The sequence below is a fragment of the Pleurodeles waltl genome, chromosome 10 (genome assembly GCF_031143425.1).
Source record: "Pleurodeles waltl isolate 20211129_DDA chromosome 10, aPleWal1.hap1.20221129, whole genome shotgun sequence".
Taxonomy (NCBI): Eukaryota; Metazoa; Chordata; class Amphibia; order Caudata; family Salamandridae; genus Pleurodeles; species Pleurodeles waltl.
Genome location: NC_090449.1, coordinates 926,666,337 through 926,685,395, shown reverse-complemented (window position 1 = coordinate 926,685,395; position 19,059 = coordinate 926,666,337). Strand labels below are relative to the sequence as shown.

The window sequence follows — 19,059 nt, the reverse complement described above, 5'->3', positions numbered from 1 at the left end:
GTCTGTTTGTCCTAAAAGGTGTCCACCTCAGGTGTCTGCATGTCCTAGGAGATTGACCATATATGCAACTGTTGTCAATGTGTATGTGCCTCCAGTGTAGAGTTTCTCTTCTGACCCTGTCTCTATTGTCCTGTCTGCTTCTTGTGCCTTTGTTAATACCCCTCTATAGTTTTACCTTTCCACATTTTATATCCCTCTACTTCTCTTTCACTGCTTTTGTCTGTACATCTTCACACACACCGTGTCCCTGCCCCACTCTTCCTTACACCATTTGTTAGACACTAAGATCAGGCAGTTTGCCAACACCACTGCATTCCTTGCCTCAGTCACCAAGAAAACTCAGGTGTCCCCATATGAAGTCCGATCAGTGATAGTTCACACTCCGTTAAAACATTGTGACTTCATACATGCAGTGTGGGTCGATAATTTGCTCTGGAACATGGACTTACTAGGTGCACCACACTAACCTTAGCCTTTTTTTCTATCCAAACTATCCAAATGTAATGTATTAACCTTGAGGTAGCAAGCCACTTTACGAGGTTTTTTTGGCTTGACTAGTTGCCTGAGGCCCATGTTCTGACAGCTCCTCAGTTGTACAATAATGTAGCCCAGGCCTCCACTGGGCTGTTCCATTGAGCCATACATATTTATGATTCATGCTACTGGAGTGCTGTGAAGCTTGCTGACTTAATGGCACACTATGGACTTCATCCAGTCTGCTGCTATGTAAACACCTGTTGGCTATGGATGCTGTAGAAAGGGATACTGTTTTGAAATTGAAGCTTGACAAAACCTGTGTATGAAACTTTTGGAACTTTGAGGCAAGTTTCAGGGAAATAAAGAGTTACTTGATGGAAGACACACTACGGAATCAGTCTGTGATTTAGGGCCATATGTACAAACACTTTTTTCCCATAGACACAGAATGGGTAAAAACCTTTGCTACATCTGGCCCTTAATTCCTTGTAGTGTTTGGAATTCTATATCAATTTGTGGACTTGATCCAACTGAAGAAGAAGTGGTGGCTTTCCTTGATTTCGAGCACCAGATACATGAATTAGATAGATAAATAACTTGTAAAGTGAACTTGTTCACTCTAGTTTGGTTGAATAGTTGGACATTAAGGGTATGTGTGCCACACTCCCAGTCACCAACAGCCTTTTTTTTCTTCTTTTTTTCATACTGCGGGGGCCTCCATGGTACACAAAAAATGCATTCCAGTATTATGATCCCTAATGTTGTGTGCAATAAAATTTGGTTTCAAAAAGTGCTTCCTGAGATCAATATCAAATTGACAGAAAAGTATAAAGTGCTGAGTCCTTTATTTTGAGGTACCATCACACGAGCATGGAACTAATGTCTGATATTCCTGGTTGATAAAACGGAAAGTAACACGGTGGTGAACAATGCGGTGTTGGGTATTTGTCACTAGACACAAGTAAATTTGAAATCCCTCGGGAAGACCATACAACATATATATAATAACCATGGTTTTCCAAGCATCAACAAATGCTCTCTTTTCCACCCTCGTACCCAGTAAGATAGCTTTCACCTCAGAATTCTAGGGCACAAGAATTCTCAAGGGCTCCAGGGGTCCATGAAAACCAAACAACAACTTAAGGGTGTTATTGATGTAGGAGAGCCACAGTATGTTAAAAGCATTAAACAATCCTGAATAATTGCCTTTGTAAATTCTGTGTCTGATTTGGCCCATATTGAATGCCACATTAGTATAGGTTTGAGTGAACAATAGAGGATGAGGATGAGAAGGGAGTACAAAGATGGCACCTCATCAAGGCCTTTTCCTTTACTTGAAAAGGACTGCTAGGTATAAAACCCCACACCAAACAATGTGGTTGACAGTGCTCATCCTTTATAGATCTTAATCATCTCCCTAATAGGGTGACACCTGAGTTTACGAGAAAACCTGAAGACGCCCACTGTGTTCATTTTAAGCCAGGCATCCTGAATATGCTGGGCCCATAAAACATTGCTAGAGAAAAGGATGCCCATATAGCAAAAAGTGCTGACCTTTGCAATTGGTGTACCCTCAATGAAAGAGGTCCTAACCTTCTGGGTGGTTTTCCCACAAAGCATTATAAATGTCTTTGATTTATTGATTTTTAATTTCCTGGTCACCATAAAACTAGCAGAAGTGTCCATTAAACAGTGGAAGCTGGCTGCTGTCCCAGACATTGGCAATAGGGACCGAGTGGCCAGCAACAGTTGGAACATCGGCCTGCAAGAACCGAAGAGTGTCATCAATAGCATTTATATAAAGTGAAAATAAAAAAAAGGGCCAGTACGCACCCCTGTCTCATGCCTGTCTAATCCAGAAAGAAGAGGAACATTCCCCTTTGGGGCCACATTGTCCCTTCACTGAAAGATTGTTATACAGCTGGAAAAGCAGAAAGACTATATTTTCGGGAGCCCATATGAAAGCGGAATATGCCACAAAACTGAGAGTTCCACCAAATCAAATGCTCTGCTAAGGTCAGCAAAATACAGAGTAACAGATCATGGCTTAGCCTTAGTATACTTCCCAATGAGAAGTTCAAGATTTATACATTGTTCTTCAGTCCCCGAAGCCTTCCTGAAAACATACAGGACATCCATCAGGATCGAGTCATCATAAGTCCAATCTTCCAATCTCTGCAGGGCAACCTTACCCAGACATTTCACAGATGAATCGAGGAGGGAAATGGGGAAATAACACTTAAGATCAGACCTGCCCCCCTTCTTAAAAATGGGGACGATAATGGAGTTAGCCTACATAGAAGGCATTATGCTTATTGCAACCACATACAAAATTCCAGTTAAAATGGGTCCCCATAGCTCACTCATATCTTTAAAAGCATCAACTGGGACCCCATGTGGTCCAGGAGCTTTACCTTTGGCATATACTTTAAGTGTTTCAAGGACCTTGTCCAACATAAAGTCTAGGGGCCTTCCACTCTTAGAAATAATACTCAATTCTGCCTCCTCTAAGGCCGGATGGGTATGTGTCATTACATTACTAGCCAAGGGGTCAAAGACTCTTTCAAAACAATTGACCCAGACTTGACAGGAGACATGTGATGTTAATTCAGGAATGGTAGAACTTTTCAAAAACGGGGCATTTACCATATTCCAGAACACAACATCATCCTTAGTCTCAGGTGCCTGGACCAAGTTCACCCAGACCTCTACCTTTAGCTCCTTTTTCCTGGAGACTAAAACGTCATTGTATTGCTTCCTTAAATGTATGACGACTAGATAGTCCCTCAGGGTGAAGTGGAGAGCATCCCTCAACTTCTTGGCACCCTGTGTACATGCATGATTATAGCAATCATGTCTCTTAGGGGTCCCTGCCCTAACAGGGCACATCAAATGGGTGTTAAGAGCCCTGGTAATCAGCTCTAAGGCACAGACCAAACCAACATTATCCACATCAAGGTCTAACCAGAGATCAAACACATTTGCATACATATCAAGAAACCTCTGCAGTACGCACTTGGGATAAATCCCAGAACATCTAATGCAAACACCATTCCGCCTAATTGGAACAACATTAGTTACACAATTAGAGACTGTAGGGCAGGCGGCATTGAGGGCCATAAGTAACACAATTGGATTATGATCACTTACACAATTCTGTTTAGCCTCAGTATTCTGAACTAGATGGTTGGCAGCAGAGCTAAATAAAAAGTGATAAATTGTAGAATGCACACCTCTACCCGCAAAAGTATGAGTCTGCATATTAGATGAAGTGTTGAGGTCTACCAGCAACAAAAGATCATATTTGTGCATCAAGGTGTTTAAAGCCCTTCCATACTCACTATGTAGAAAGTGTGGGGCTCCCTCCCCCTCTTAATTTAAAAAATATATATAGGCACCCGTCTTGCCTGGAGACTGCATCTTTGGATATTAAAATCATCAGCCCATGCAGTTAAACAGGTATGATGAGATAGCAACAAAAATGCATCTAAGTCCATTTCAAGGGCAACAACAACATCACAGCGTGTGGAATCGAAAACATTATTTTAAACATTGATTTATATAAGGTTCCCCCCCCTTAAAGGACAATAGCACAAATTGGTAATAAGGAGAAGATGTGGCTGATCGCCTGATCGTATCAAGCAGTAAATTAGAATAAATTAGAAATCAGCATCCATTTGTAAACCACCCTTAGCACGGCCAGCCAGTGATGATATTGCTGCATTAAATAGGGAGGAAAAACCTTTAATGTGCAGAGGATCCACCACCAAGTTTCTTGAATACAAATTATATGATTGTTGGAGTGGATATTCAGTTAGTCTGGTGATGATAACTTGTTCTGAAGCCCAGAAATTGTCCATGAGACAAGACCACATAGTCTGTTATAGTCAGGTTGAACTAGGGGGGCAGTAAGAGCAGGCGGACTGGAGCACCTATCTAAAGCCCCATTTCCTAGCAGTGGAGGGACACAAGGGGCAATATATTAAAGTCTGCATGAGACATGGATATGTGGCGAGGGGATGGAATAATAGGGGCTGTAAGGTCATACAAACAGGATTGATCCAAGAGGCCATTTTATCTGGGAGTCAGTCTACCACTTGTCAGTCATTCAGAACATTGTACATATTTGAGAGTGCCGGGGTAAAAGGATGATTACTAGCAGTAGGAGGACCAGAGAATCGACACTCAGAATCAACAGGTACTTGGGAAAAATCATGGTAGAAATAACCCAGGGGAAGAAGCAAAACATTGCCCACATTAGAAGAGCCAAGCAGGAATTTATGCATGATATCCCCTGCCAGTGTGGGGTACTTAAAATTAATAATGACACAATCACCCTCAAAAGCATTTCCTAGACCGGCCTATCTTATGTGTCATCGGAATATGATTGGCTTCAGATATTGAGAAAATAGACTTAGGGCCTCATTACCAATGTGGCATCCCGAGGAGTGGCACACTTGTGTTCATAGTCAGACCGCTGCACTCTGGGTGGTCCGACTGCCCAGTTACGACCCTGGCAGGCAGGCCAGCCAGGGGACCACTGTCCTGACGGCAGTCTTGGTTGTAGTCAGCCAGGGCGGTGCTGAACACAGTGGCGCCAGGCTGATTACAACCTTGTTCTCCACTTGCCTTTTCATGGCGGTTTCTCACCATGAAAAGGCTAGTGTAGAATGAGTGCAGGGGACCATGGGGGGCCCCTGTTTTGCCCATGGAATGGAATGGGCACTGCACGGCCCCGTACCCCACACCATTGGAATGAGCACTGTCTGCTTTGCAAACAGTGCACATTCTGGCGGTGCTGGTCGGCCCCCTTTGTGCCAGGAGCCATTTGAGGAGCTGAGTGTTGTTTCGTAGCACTGTTCCCTCCTGTCTGACTGGTGGGAACGCTTGTTTCCGCCGGTCAGACCGGCAGGAACATTATAATAGGCATGGGGAAGCCACTGCCATCGTAGTGGCATCCTCCCCACGAGTTTGGCAATCCTGCGTTGGGACTGCCAAACTCGTAATGAGGCCTTTAGACTGCAACCAATGGATGCCTTAACTGGGCAGTCGACTCTTCAGTGCAAGGGTGCAATGTTAGCCCTTATTACTACATAGGGTCAACAGGCAGGAAGTGGGTTGATAATGTCCTTGTTAGGACACCTATCGCCTCTACTATACACCCTTATGTTCCCTCTTCCCTGGCACAGGCTTCCAGAAAAGATTGTCATGGGAGGAGAGCTATTGATGGGGCCAGCTGCATCATTGACCATGGCTGGCTGGAGCATAAGATGTTGCATGATCCCCACAGAATTGGAGAGCCTGTCTTGGTATAAAACACCCCCCATTGCATTCTGGCCATACTCTCATCTAAACCCAAAAGCAGCTTCCAGTGGACAAAATTGTGGGGAGTGACATTGCGGGGCAGGGGGAAGGTTCCTAGTCTGACTCTCCCAAGGGTGACTAGGGGTTGTAGTACCGACTTGTGGGGGGAGCACATGGTATATATTTGGTCCTTCCAACATCTATGTTTGGGTGTGTTTGGTTGATTGATTACCAGTAGAAATAATAAACCTTGCCTTGACACTAGCCAAATGGCCTTCAAAAGCGCCCTGCCTAGAGCATATGGGAGCAAGCAAACTTTCAACCACACCCCTCACATTGTCCAAGACATTCTTCTGGAAGGAATCTAAATCCACTGAACTGGGCGGAGTAGAGTTTACAATGTTGTTGAGTTGAGAGGCTACAGAGGGAACGAGCCCCTTTAGCTCCTGCTGCCTTTTTCTCTTAGCGTGGGGTGGAGGGGTCATTATAAGGTGAAGATGAAGCTGTACCTGGAATCAATCCAGGGTCAGCAAGGGAGATGGAAAAATGTACTGAGGCCAAGTTCTGTACAGGGTCCTGCAGTGTTTCACACACAATCTGTGTGTTGGGTTCCCACCATAAAAGTGGTCTCAGACCTGGTTCTTACTGCCAAAATACCAGAGAGGCCATGCTCCCTATGATCTATTTCGTAGTTTATGGTTTCCAGTCCGTGCTTGATGTAACAATCCCAGGAGGAAGTGGAATAACTAGGTATATCAGGGACAGACAATTTGTTCTTCCCCTTTACAATCAGCAAAATAAAACACAATGCTCAGCAGTACCTTATAAGCTTCTTTAAGATGACAGCCAAGGAGGGGTGGCCCAGCTCAGCCTCCTCTGGGCTCTGACAGGCGCAGACCGGTTATTCCCACAGCTGCCCTTCCTGCCACTGTTTGTAGTGCACGAGTTCTCTGGGGCCAACAGTCTTCCACAACAGAGAGACGCCATATTCACTTTCAACCCCAACTATCCCTTGCGAGGAAATATTAGCTCTTGAAACAAAATGTTATCCAGTTTGCAATGAAATGCTGTGTGAGTCTATAAACGTTAACTCTGCAAACCTCAGTTACTCCAGTAATCATAATTTACATGTCATTCAACCCTGAACATCCCTACATTGTGGACTTTTCTGTATTGATGTTTAATCTGCTTTCTTTCTCAAGAAATGCATTAACACAAGAACCAAAAACAATACACTGAAGGAGAAAGAACACATTTAATATGAAAATGGCATTGAATAAGAGCCGTTAGCCTAACCTTACATAGGCTCTTAAGTATATATCTATTTATTAATGATCATTTTCTGATGTGTTTTCATTTCCAGAGTCCTCCGTTAGTAGCAGTTCTCCTGGATCAGGCCCTGGCTCGCCAAATAATGGTCCAAGTGGAATTGGGACAGAAAATGAAAGTTCTGGTTTGCCATCAAGCACTCATTCGGAGGTAAGTCAAATAACTGTGCTAGCTCGCCTGGTCCTTAGTAAGTAAACTAACAAGGGGATGCGTATAGGTCGATGAACCTTTTGGATCGCATGGAATATCCTAGTCATGTAGTGACTACTAAAATCAGTAATCAGCATAACCAACCATCAATATTTATTTGACAACATCTAAAACCATCTATTCATGAATAACCACAACTCGTTAAAGTGTTAAACAATTTTATTTCCCTATTGATTACAATACTAAATCATCTGTTAGATCAAACTTTATTCAATCAGCTCAATTATTAGTTCATTAATGGAACATCAATAACATAATCAAATCAGAACTTGAAGAAACATATGCTTGAGTACTCCTACATAAGCCAAGTGAAGATTTCTAGCATCAATAGCAGTTAGCTCGTCAGTCATCTGTCACTGTCAACGTCACCCTTAAAAAGCCTACCTAACCAAGATTAGCATTAGCATGTGGGACTTTATGCAAAACAATTTAGAGAAAACATGAATTTGGAAAACATCTTTCTAAGTGAGAATCTATAATCAGCGTAGTTGGTACCTAGAAAAAAAGGCACAAGTTAGTCAGTCACATTTTCATAGCTACCTATCCACAGAATGGATCAGCAAAAGAGTCAGTCTTCGTCTTCAGGTCATCAATCGATTAGCTACGCATCAGGCTCTCAAGAGTATGAGCCCAACGACAGAATCTCAAACAGCGTCTCCTGACGTCATCTATTCTCCCCTCGCATCTGCCTAAGTTCTCCAGCATCTGAAGCTTTAGCCCTTTGTCATGACTTTTTATTAGGGTCTCCCAGTCCATCCCCCTTAATTCCCAATTGGTCAGTCAGTCAGCAGATATGTTTTTAACCTATAGTATTTGTTTACCAAATCTACATATTTTAATATTAGTCCTTTCACAAGACGCGGATTGGTCCACTATACAATGTCCTCATCATCCGGCTCTTCAGGTATTGAAATAGTTGCATGTGCCTCTTCAGTCAGTGCCTCCATTGTTCAAGTCCTGGGAAAGTACATTTAGCCTACTCTACATATAATTGTATCAAATTGTTTTCATCATCTCCTGTCCGCCGGTACATTGCAGAAAGTTCTAGCTAAGCAACTTTAACATTGGGTGGCTCAAGGACAGGTCATGCCTCTAGCGCCTTGCAGCGCGTTTAGTATTTCAGTTCTTCGTGTGTGAGGCCTAGGAACACTAGGCCTTTATGTCGGCTAAGTTAGCACTACAATTTAATGCAAAACATAGGTTTTACATTTCGATTTGACATATTACTACATTATTCTTATACTTTTTTCATTATTTCACACAGCTTCAGTTATATTAGTACAATCTCGTATAAATGGCTGACATGCCCCGAGGGCACATTTTCAAACGTGCACATTATTTTCTCTACGATTAATTTTTCTACAAACTTTTCATTATTCAAAACACATAAACATCAATAATAATGTTCTAATTAGCATATCTGCTTCTGCACTGTGATGTAACAGACCAGGATTGTATGGTTTGTATGTCAGATTCACAGATGTATTTCCGCGAAAACCTCCCCCCCACCCCCTCCACAGCCCTACCACCTTAGCATCTTATGCGCACTCCAGGTCAGCATGCATGCACACGAATGGAAACAATGGCTAACATGAAGAAACAGGAGATGGAAAACAGCAGAGATTAATAAAACTGATTAATAAATATTTCCACTCACTAAGGAGGGTCAACAATCCTATGGTTTTCCTTAAACAGACACAGACCATTGCTGCCCGCCTCATTTCTTCATTCCCTCTTAGGGCCTGCCAGCTCTTTCTAAAAACAGACAACCGCTTGGAAAGAACTCTAATGCGTGTCATGCCGCCATTATGACATAACCTGGCATGTAAATAAGGTATTCTTAAGATCTCTGAAGCTTTTTTTTTTCAATAAATTTGCGCTTTTGATCTGTTCCCTTTCTCACAGATTTCCAGTGGAGTTCTGCTGCAGCTACTGACTGTTCTGTTGCTAGGCTTTTGTGTTGGCCCATGAGGCTTACATTTCTAGGGTAGTTTATGTTTTCCCACATTAATAGTGAGTTTATTTTTAGTTCTTGTGTCTTTAAATTGCAGTTGCCTAGGATCCCTAACTTTTAAAGATGCAGTTGTCAATACCCGTTTGCTAGTTTACTCCACTCAAAGATGTGAACTGCAATAAAAAAGAGAGTTGCTGCACAGAGACATTTAAAGGGATGGGCAAATTGGGCAATTGCCCAGGCCCCCAACTTCCAAGACCCCCGCCAGGGAAAGTGACCCTTATATCACTGTCTATTCTATTTCTCTATCTAAACCGCTGTCCCTCTTTGCCTACTGCTACTATGGACTCTGTCTTTCTATCCTGTGTCATCTTGAGGACTTTTGGGTTCCCAGACAAAACATATTTCAGCTGCAGCTGTTTTTTGTGTGACCCTGCTAAACGTTAGCAATAATTTTCGGCTTGTTTGGCATCATGTAGGCTGGAATTAGCAGACATTGGGTAATGAAATTCAGATTTGTTCTGTAGAGGGACCCCCAACATCCTTCAGATGGCCCTGGTGTCATCAAATGAATGCCATGGACTCTAATTCCAGCAGGGCACATGGGCCCCTACCAATGGTTAGGCAATTAATGACAAGCATAACTTAATGCAGTGGGCTACTTACTTCACTGGGCTTCGATGCCACTGCATCTGCTCCACAACTGTGCACTGTATTATTGTCAAAAAACAATAATAGTTACATGCCTGACAGTGCAGAACAGGGATCAAAACTCACCACACAATGCTGTGAATTACACATTTGTGTTCTAGCACTGTATACACATTGCCTGTAGGAGTCAAAAGACTGCCATGCAGAGCAGTGGCCCACATCGAGACCTATTTCATGTATATGGGTTATCAGGCACAACATTCAGAGTTAATCTGGAAGAGCTATATTCTACCACGTCTCTGAATGCTGTGCCACAATAAGTGATACGTGACTGTTAAGGATCAGGGGTGCAGTTTAATAGAGATGGCACTCTAGGTCCAGGTGAAGTTGTGGTGCAAAGACAACTTGTTTCTCTCCGACACCCTGGATAGTTCCAATCAATTTAGAATGTGTTGACCATGAACCGCTAACATTTAATTCATTTTTGTATCTTTAGAGTTCTTATTATGGTGCCACCTTTTCTTATATAGGTAGTAAATCTAAGGGAAGGAGGGCTGCCACTATGGTAAAAGCTACAGAGTTTATCCAAGTAGTTCCATAATCTAGGTGAACTGCTGTCACCAGTACTTAGTATCCCAGTGATGTTGGTTCTTCTGGCAATGAGCATGGGGTGAAATGGGCTGCTTAGTGTCAGGGATGGAAATGAGTGGGTCATGGATGTTGCAATCTCACCACGCTCACCGTCCCTAGTTACTCAGATAACTCTTTGTTGATTATGGACAGATGGGGTACAGGGTTCTACTTCCAATCTGGCACCTTAGCTGGTGGAGCCCCCACCCTCATATGTAGACTTCAGTTCAATGGACTGTGTGCTTTTGAACTGAAGGCTAACTAATATCCTTTCATTAATTAGTACAGCTTCTTCTCCAGATCTAAGTAGCAGGAATTCTTTAAGAGCTGCTTGTTTGGTCCCAACCCAGAAAAGCAGACAACAGCAGTGAAGCCTTGTCCCTTGTGTAGTGTATCTGTACTAGTGTAAGAGCTGTGTTTTTTAGACATTCTGATAAGTTCAAATAAAAATCAACCCAAAGATTACTTTTCTTTTAAATTCAACTATTTGCCGTGCTGAGAGAAGGCATATCTAACAAATAGTGCCCTCTGACTCTGAGTTTTCAGGGTTGCTAGGCAAAGTCCAGTGCAACAAAGGAACGGTGTCATGCCGAGACGGCATATGACATGGACTTCATGCACACTTTCTGCATACTACCCATTTCCTCAAGACACAGAGTGCTACCTACGCGACTCATTCTGCCTACTAACACCTGTCCTCAAAGCCTACTGGACTGATTTTTCTTCCATTCCCAGCAAGCTTCTTTCATCCCTAACAATCTGTGGACACATAGGGGGTCATTCCAACCTTGACGGGCGGCGGAGGCCGCCCGCCAAAGTTCCCCCAACAGAATACCGCTACGCGGTCAGAAGACCGCCGCGGTTATTCTGTGTTTCTCGCTGGGCTGGCGGGCGACCGCCAGAAGGCCGCCCGCCAGCCCAGCGGGAAACCCCTTCCCACGAGGAAGCCGGCTCCGAATGGAGCCGGCGGAGTGGGAAGGGTGCGACGGGTGCAGTAGCACCCGTCGCGATTTTCAGTGTCTGCATGGCAGACACTGAAAATCTTTTTGGGGCCCTCTTACGGGGGCCCCTGCAGTGCCCATGTCATTGGCATGGGCACTGCAGGGGCCCCCAGGGGCCCCACGACACCCCTCACCTCCATCCTGTTCCTGGCGGTCAAAACCGCCAGGAACAGGATGGCGGTGAGGGGGTCGGAATCCCCATGGCGGCACAGCAAGCGGCGCCGCCATGGAGGATTCCTCAGGGCAGCGGAAAACCGGCGGGACACCGCCGGTTTTCCCTTTCTGACCGCGGCCATACTGCCGCGGTCAGAATGCCTTTGGGAGCACCGCCAGCCTGTTCGCGGTGCTCCCGCGGTCGTTGCCCCTGGCGGTCAATGACCGCCAGGGTCAGAATGACCCCTATAGTGTCTCCTGTCATTATGCCCGGTAGCCAATCTCCAGGCGCCCAGAGCTATTTGTGCATGGTTGCAGGCTGTGGGCTGTGGTCATATACCTTGGATTTTCTACCATGCCATCTGCCATTAACCCAGCATGAAAAGCCTTTTGGACATATATGTTCACACTTCACCTCTGCCCAGATCCTAATGAAAATGTCTATGCACTCTGTGAAGTGCTCAGTACCAGTCCTCCTGCAGCCTACTAGGCCCAACCTTCTGCTATGTTTACCGGGATCGATGGGCTTGATGTGGGTTCTAAGCCCCTATAATCAAGTGAACCCTAATATTTTCAAACACCCCAAGTTTTACTTTGGCAGCTCGGCACATTCACTCCAGTAAATCTAGCGGCTAGAAAAACCACCCTCTTTCCCTGACACATCCAATTAGCAGAGTATAACACATATAATCAAATAGTGACTGGAAACACTCAGTAATTCAGTGCTAGGTTATTACAGGAAGTCTCTTCAGGTATTACAGAAAATATTATAATAAATGTATTTAAGACTCAGTTACAGAAATAGAAAATCAGCATCAGAAATAGATTGTCCTAATAATCAGTTATTACTGAGGTTAAAGTGTCATACTCATAAAGGTTTCTGACAACATGCTTTGTAAGGAAAGTCCCAATAAACTCAGACAGTTTAAGGAGTAAAAATTAACATTCGCCCCCGATTTCTAAAACCAGGGTTTTTTTATACACATTTTCTGCATAAAAAATGTGAAAACCTTCAGATTCAGCATGGCATGATTACTGGGCAAGTTAGAATAAACAGTGTCACAAGCACTAATTATTAGCATGAACCTGTTTCTTGAGGTAAGGTACATTCTCCCCTTGCTCCCTCAGCAACAGCAGACTGGAGTTGTGGAAATATAACATGAAACATTTTCTGGACAAACGCCTTTACATGATAATGTCTTCTACATTGGAATCTCCTGTGGAAGTCCTTCAGAATGATACATAGGAAACACAAAGGCTTTTTCATTCACAATAAATGATTTCTAACCAGTGGGACGATTGACATCACACTGCCAGGTCCGCGGAAACTGTGAGGAGAGAAAATGTGCAGTGGGTCTCTGATTGAGAGGGGGTATGAGCAGGATTAACGAAAAAACAGAAAACAGCATCCATTTCTAATAAAATCTTGCCTTACTAAAACACATTATATGACTAAATTATGTTTAAAAACACTTCCAAGCGAAATTGCTCTAGCGTTATTAGTGCAATATCATCAGTGCACCTATTACAGCTAGATGCCAATTGAAAATTCGAAACTTTCACAAATTTGTCACACAGACTTGCATATTTGAAAAGAAAACTTTTAATATGTCTCTTGTCATAATGCCCTGTACCCAGTCCTCATGTGCCCAGAGCTCTTTGGGCATGGTTGCGGGATGCTCTCTGTGGGGTGTGGTGATATAGCATGGCTTTTCTACCATGCCTTTTGCCCTCTCCTCCAGCATGTAAAGCCTACTGGACATAAATGTCGACACTTCGCCTGCACCCAGATCCCAATGAGAATTTCCATGTACTCTTTGCATGTATTTACAGCCTGCTGGGCACAGCCTTCCTCTACCTTTAACAGGCTCCATGGGCTGGGCATGCCATTTGGTCACATTCTGTGCAAACAGGCTCTGGGCAGGCCATTTGGTCTTTATTCACAATCTGTCCTTACTCATGCCACCAGAACCTTACACAGCACCCACAGCTCCTCTTTATCAAAGTTTTTTCATTGATATTTATTGAGATTTTTCATGCTAAACGTTTGTCATTGGCTAACGTTGGAGCTCGCTGTGTGCTGCCTACAGCCACATAAGTCTGGCTGTGTGCAGAGTGGTTGATCTTTGCCCATGTCCTGCACTCTATCCCCAGACCCTGCTGCGCGGCCTCTGGCCATAGCGTGTTCTTCTTCCACAACCTAATCCCATGTTTCCAGAACCCATTACACTCAGCTGAAGCAGTGCATAATCGGTTCTCTGTGCAGAGCATGGTCTTTTGCTCCCCATGCAACCAATTGTTGAACCCCGAAAAACCGCTGGGCTCAGAGGCCATGAGCAGGAAATTCTGGTTGTTCGCAGCCCGCCATCCAAAGTCAACAGCTTTGGTGGCTTTCGCTCATATTCTGTACACCAATGATTGGGCCATTATTGCACTGATGGAGATCTTTTATAATTGAAGTTCAATGATTTAATTAATGGTTTGCAAACTGCATCAACCATCTTTAAATACCTTTTTCACTTTCTACGATGGCACACTCTGCTGCCCTCTTGAAATAATCATTATCACTGGCTCATCAAGTATGCGATGATCTCTCCTTTCTGTCGGCTGGTGATTATTACTTATTTAAGATGGCACCACCATCTTGGATTGAGTAGTGGTCTATCAAAGATGACCATCAAGTGTACATATTGGATTGTGGACCTCTATTTGTAAATCCCTAACTCCATAATTTTCACTGGGAGTGGGGATGGGGTCCTCATGCCCACTGAAGGCTTCCATTTTTTCATCAAATGTGGCGTTCGCAGATCCTCACATTAAAAAAGTTGTTGCCACAATAAACATTTTCAGTTTAGGCATCCAGTCAGATCACACGGTTCAGCATATCCATTAAACGTCTGCAAATTCCAAAATGGGTTGAAGGAAAATTCGCTTTTTCTCTGCCTATCTGATTCGTTTTAAGTTGAAATTCTAGTTTGCGAACCATTTGTGAGCTGAAACACTGTAAACAGTTTACTATCATATTGGTGCAAATAAACAAAATATTTAACATTTAAAGCTAGTCCAGAGCATTTTGTAGCCACGTGTCTCCAAAGCTGATCTTACGTGTTTTCACGGCTGTGTCCATTGAGCCATTGGCGCTTAACGATTAACATGCATGAATCAGTTGATATTTATCTGTAATTATAAGATTTCACTCTGTGTACCAGCATTTCTGAGAATAGCGGCACAAAGTGTCAAACCCATCTGAAATGTCATTTGCTTTGCCATTTTCCTTTTTTCCTGTGTGATTCATCCTGCAAATGTTTCATAATAACTGTTGCAACATGTGCCCTTAGTATTTGTTCCTGTCTGTGAGTGGGCGTATAGGCCTTTAGTTCATGGCAACACATTTATATATTTTCCATTGGAAATATGTGGTTGCTATGACAAATGATGCATTTGTGGGACAGACAAATATGTAGCAGTTCACATGCTATCCCTTTTTATCTTCCAATGTATCACTAGTCTGAGTTAATGCTAGTTACATGTTGCAGGTGCTAAGTATAAGTGGTAGGATCACAGGAGATTTAACAGCATACACTAGGAATATACGACTGCAGCAGATTTCCATGGTTTTTCCTTACAACCTTTGAAATGTTCGCTAAAGCTAGCCTGTGTGCAACTTTGAACATCACGGTAATCCCACACTAAAAAAAAAAAAAAAAAAAAAAACTTCTAAAACTTTGCACATCTCTAGTTAAACCATAGGCTTTCACAGCTCAATCCTCCCTTCAGTGCTGAATTTGTGTCGGTGTTTTCCGATGCTCGGCACTGGAACTTATTTCTAATCACCTGCAAGTAGTTATGACATTACACCACATGGCGGTGCTCTGTTTCTATTTTTTGCTGAATATATCAGTGAAGTGTAAACTTAAAAATGAAAAACCTAGCACATAGGTAATGTTGGTGTTATATTCGGCAGCAGTAGCAAGGCTGTTTGTGGTGCCAGTTGCAGTGGACTCCTACGAAGTGCTTTGGGTTATGGCACTTAAGTAAGGGGTGCCTTCCTTGCCACCCTATATTTAAAAAAACTTTTCTGCTGTGGCTCCAAGAAAGGTTTATACAGACACACAGATACAGGCTCAAGGGTTTTGACAGTTTGCTTCTATATTACCTCCCCCATCTCTGGCCTTAAGGTTCCTCCAGGGTTGTATACTGAAATACAAAGTAGAGAATATTGTGGTATTTCAATATCGTAGCCAAAGTATTGAAGACCAAAATATTGGAAGGTAAGTGCAAAAAAAGAAACATAGTGTAACTGTTTGTAACTACACACATTGGAGTTATACGTAGCACCACAGTATACTGTATATGAGGAGTTTGGTAGAGAAAGTCTACACATACTTACTTATCTGTCACTATTTATGCCCTAAATATTTTGGTTATGATTCCCAACCCAGTATTACAGACTCACACCTCCACCTGCACGTTTTGTCAATAGAAATGTTGTCAAGTACACTGCTTTTTACACTTCAAAAACGCCCACATTTGCTCACTAAATGTTTTTTAAGCCTTGACAATGCTCTGTGTTGTAGGGTGGTTTGTCATTCATGTAGTTCAGTGGTGAGAAAGAGACTACATCTGAATGCTTGGGGGAGCATTGGGTTCAGAATGACAGCAGGCAGCATGCCTTCTTGACATCAGTCCGGAAGTATATACTCCCCACGTGTCCTTACTCCTTTCAGCCTGGCAGTACCAGATTCCCTCTCTCCAGTCAGTTCCTGATGCCCTCGTCTAGACAGGCCCTGCTCCCCTCTCCTCCAAGCACCTCGTGATGCTCTCTGTTCCAAACTGCTTTAAAATACAGGAAGTGCAGAATTATTAGGCAAATGAGTATTTTGACCACATCATCCTCTTTATGCATGTTGTCTTACTCCAAGCTGTATAGGCTCGAAAGCCTACTACCAATTAAGCATATTAGATGATGTGCATCTCTGTAATGAGAAGGGGTGTGGTCTAATGACATCAACACCCTATATCAGGTGTGCATAATTATTAGGCAACTTCCTTTCCTTTGGCAAAATGGGTCAAAAGAAGGACTTGACAGGCTCAGAAAAGTCAAAAATAGTGAGATATCTTGCAGAGGGATGCAGCACTCTTAAAATTGCAAAGCTTCTGAAGCGTGATCATCGAACAATCAAGCGTTTCATTCAAAATAGTCAACAGGGTCGCAAGAAGCGTGTGGAAAAACCAAGGCGCAAAATAACTGCCCATGAACTGAGAAAAGTCAAGCGTGCAGCTGCCACGATGCCACTTGCCACCAGTTTGGCCATATTTCAGAGCTGCAACATCACTGGAGTGCCCAAAAGCACAAGGTGTGCAATACTCAGAGACATGGCCAAGGTAAGAAAGGCTGAAAGACGACCACCACTGAACATGACACACAAGCTGAAACGTCAAGACTGGGCCAAGAAATATCTCAAGACTGATTTTTCTAAGGTTTTATGGACTGATGAAATGAGAGTGAGTCTTGATGGGCCAGATGGATGGGCCCGTGGCTGGACTGGTAAAGGGCAGAGAGCTCCAGTCCGACTCAGACGCCAGCAAGGTGGAGGTGGAGTACTGGTTTGGGCTGGTATCATCAAAGATGAGCTTGTGGGGCCTTTTCGGGTTGAGGATGGAGTCAAGCTCAACTCCCAGTCCTACTGCCAGTTCCTGGAAGACACCTTCTTCAAGCAGTGGTACAGGAAGAAGTCTGCATCCTTCAAGAAAAACATCTATGGCTGGCGTTTATGCTACGGTTGGCAGGAGGATCACACCTCATGTCTTTCGGGGGGACAGGGGTGCTCTCATTTTACAGAGTACCTGCACTTTAATTTTTCCATTTCAAGCACTGGTTACAACATTGTAGCATTGTAAAGCGGCGTACAAATAACTTGAAGTATCATTGATAAAGCAACAGTAGAGCAGCTGCTGTTCAAACGTCAAGCGTTTAAAGCAGGAAGTCCGCGTTACATCCTGTGGTACCACCCTGCCCTACCTCTGTGCAGTACCGCCCTGCTCGCGCGAGCCCCTGACAGCCCTCATTATCCCCTCCCGCGCGCACCCGGCGCAGGCCTTTCTATCAGTGTCTCGGTGCACAGGTCTCATCCCCAAACAAGCCGCGCGGCAGAGGTTATGTTTTTCAATAACACCCTGTGTTTTCCTTCTGCACCTCTGTCCACTGACAGCTTGGTACTGGACAGAGTTACAGTATTTTGGTAAGTTAATTGATATCCCAGGTTTATCCCCCAGAAAACGAGTAGCTAGCCAGGGCGCGCCTGACAAGCGCTTCTATTTACTTTAGACAAAGCCCAAGTGTGCAGTCTCCGTCGCGGGGGTGGTCCTCCGCTGCGCCCCCATATGCTTTTTGTTTGGGAAGAAAGCAGACACTGTTGTGGGGCTGCTACACAAGGTATTCTTTTTCAGTGATGTTACCCCCTTGGGGGAGGTATCCTGCAAACGCGCTAATTCTAATAAGACCTGTGGGGCTCCTATTGTTTAACAGTTCTGTTGGGGAAGGAAGAGCTAAAACAGAAAGTGTAATTCAAGAAACTACACGAAGCGCCACATGTTGGCAGCACCATCGTTGTGCTAGACAGATAGCAAACGGGTTGTTGCCACGTTAAGCACGGGCGTAGCCGCCCTCGGTGCAGCAGGTGCAGTGGCCCCGGGCCCTAAAGTCCAGAAGGATCCAATGGACCCTGACAATGCTGTAGTTTACTATCCTGAGAGCGGTTAAAGGGCCCATCTTAATTGCTGGTCCCAGGGCCCATGGCATCCTCGCTCCGCTGGTGGTAAAGCGCGACCCCTCCGTACAGATTTCCACTCCTAAAAGCTGAGTAATTTGTTTTCTGCATAAGACGTGTTAGGCCCCGTCATGACGTGTACTCTGATTGTAGCGCCTAGTTTGTGGTTGTTGCCAATACACAGTTGGAAACGCACAATGCCAGTGATTTCTCCCTCTTCGTTTTGGGGAAGAAACCGACATTCACCCTACAGGCCCAGGTTTGCGTCGGGAAAAGACCTGGAAGAATGTGAAAACGCACATCAAGGAATTCGGGTAATTGGATTATCGGTTCACACTTCAGAGACTCGGCCTTTAGAATGTGCTCATCCTCACTGAGTCAGATCTCCAGCTATGGGGGTCCCCTAGTTCTCTAGCCCCCCCAGGCACTTTCTGTGCTAGCAGTCGGTGCTTCAAGGATTTTCGGGTTTTAAACGTTCACAAAACTAGCTCATTTAATTTCCCCCTCTTATTCTTGCGGTCTTTCGTTCATTCTTTCAGTCATTGCTGACTCAAATATTCCCTGACTCAGTCATTACTGT

The 19,059-nt window shown here is 44.0% G+C and overlaps 1 protein-coding gene across 6 annotated transcripts in view; it reads left to right on the top strand.

Moving 5' to 3' along the window:
• The window catches only part of LOC138262030 (histone deacetylase 9-like), a 285,528-nt gene that overhangs the window by 197,168 nt on the left and 69,301 nt on the right, over positions 1-19,059 (top strand). For all 6 annotated transcript variants that reach the window (XM_069211699.1, XM_069211696.1, XM_069211697.1 and 3 more), the window contains one exon: positions 7,145-7,260. In XM_069211699.1, coding sequence (XP_069067800.1) covers positions 7,145-7,260 — 116 coding nt within the window. The remainder of the gene's footprint in view (positions 1-7,144; positions 7,261-19,059) is intronic.